Source organism: Seriola lalandi, unplaced genomic scaffold (assembly GCF_002814215.2).
Source record: "Seriola lalandi dorsalis isolate HSWRI2012SDOR001 ecotype SW California unplaced genomic scaffold, Sedor1 jcf7180002044566, whole genome shotgun sequence".
In the NCBI taxonomy this organism is placed as follows: Eukaryota; Metazoa; Chordata; class Actinopteri; order Carangiformes; family Carangidae; genus Seriola; species Seriola lalandi.
The window spans coordinates 1-823 of NW_019515134.1; the positions used below are offsets into that span (position 1 = coordinate 1).

The 823-nt window shown below is 48.4% G+C and overlaps 1 protein-coding gene across 1 annotated transcript; it reads right to left on the minus strand.

Annotated features, from left to right (window-relative positions):
* Positions 1 to 68: 68 nt before the first annotated feature.
* Positions 69 to 801, minus strand: LOC111648636 (far upstream element-binding protein 2-like; the record flags this gene model as incomplete). The annotated part of the gene is made up of 2 exons (XM_087170662.1): positions 683 to 801; positions 69 to 362 (listed from the first exon to the last, which is right to left on the minus strand). A coding segment is annotated over exon 2 (273 nt), but the record flags the coding sequence as incomplete, so codon positions are not given.
* Between the last annotated feature and the right edge of the window lie 22 nt (positions 802 to 823).

The following is an 823-nucleotide window of genomic DNA, read 5'->3' on the forward strand; positions in this document are numbered from 1 at the left end:
GGCTTCTGACTTGAAGAGTATAAAGGATTTAAGCTGGTTGACAGACTAAAGACAAGAATGGCGTGTACCTCAATCTTCTCCTCAATGAGCTGCTTGGCGTGGTCGATCTGCTGCGGTGAGCCCCGGATGATGAACAGCTTGAAGTTGGGGTCTCCGTTGGGGGGCGGCTGTCGAGAGATTTCCACAAACGCCCCTGTCTGCTGGTTGATGGACTTGACGTTCTCTCCCCCCCGGCCGATCACGAGCCCACACTTGTGGGCAGGAATAGAGAAGGTCATTTCCCCTCCAGGGGGACCCCAACCGCCTTGTCCCCCGCCACGACCCCTGTTGCCTGCAGGCATGCCTGGAGGACCTGGGGGACCCTGTAGATGGAGGAAAGAGAAAGCCTCAGGACTACCGCATAGTACTATAGATCTGTCTCTCTCTTGAATGTACATGCTTACACTGAGTGAAAAGAAGTTACTGCTTATGCTTTAAGATTTTGGTGGAGGATATTCAATTTTTTTTTTTTACAAGTGAAGTTCTACTGATGCAAATGTTATGAAGCTTAAAAGCTAAAAATGGGAATGCTATACATTCAGTTATCCAGAACAGAGATACTTTTCTACATTTTAGGGCCTATTTCTATTGGTTTGTTTTAGAGTGAGACAGTTCATGCACGTGTGAGAGAGAGTTTACATACCCCCTGTCCCTCCTCCCTGACCCTGATGCTCTGCAGCAGGTCGTTGATGATCTGGGCAGCATGTTCGCAGCGGTCAGGAGGACCACTTATATGGGCAATCTTATCTGGACCAGTCCCATCATCTTAGAGAAAGATTTTAGT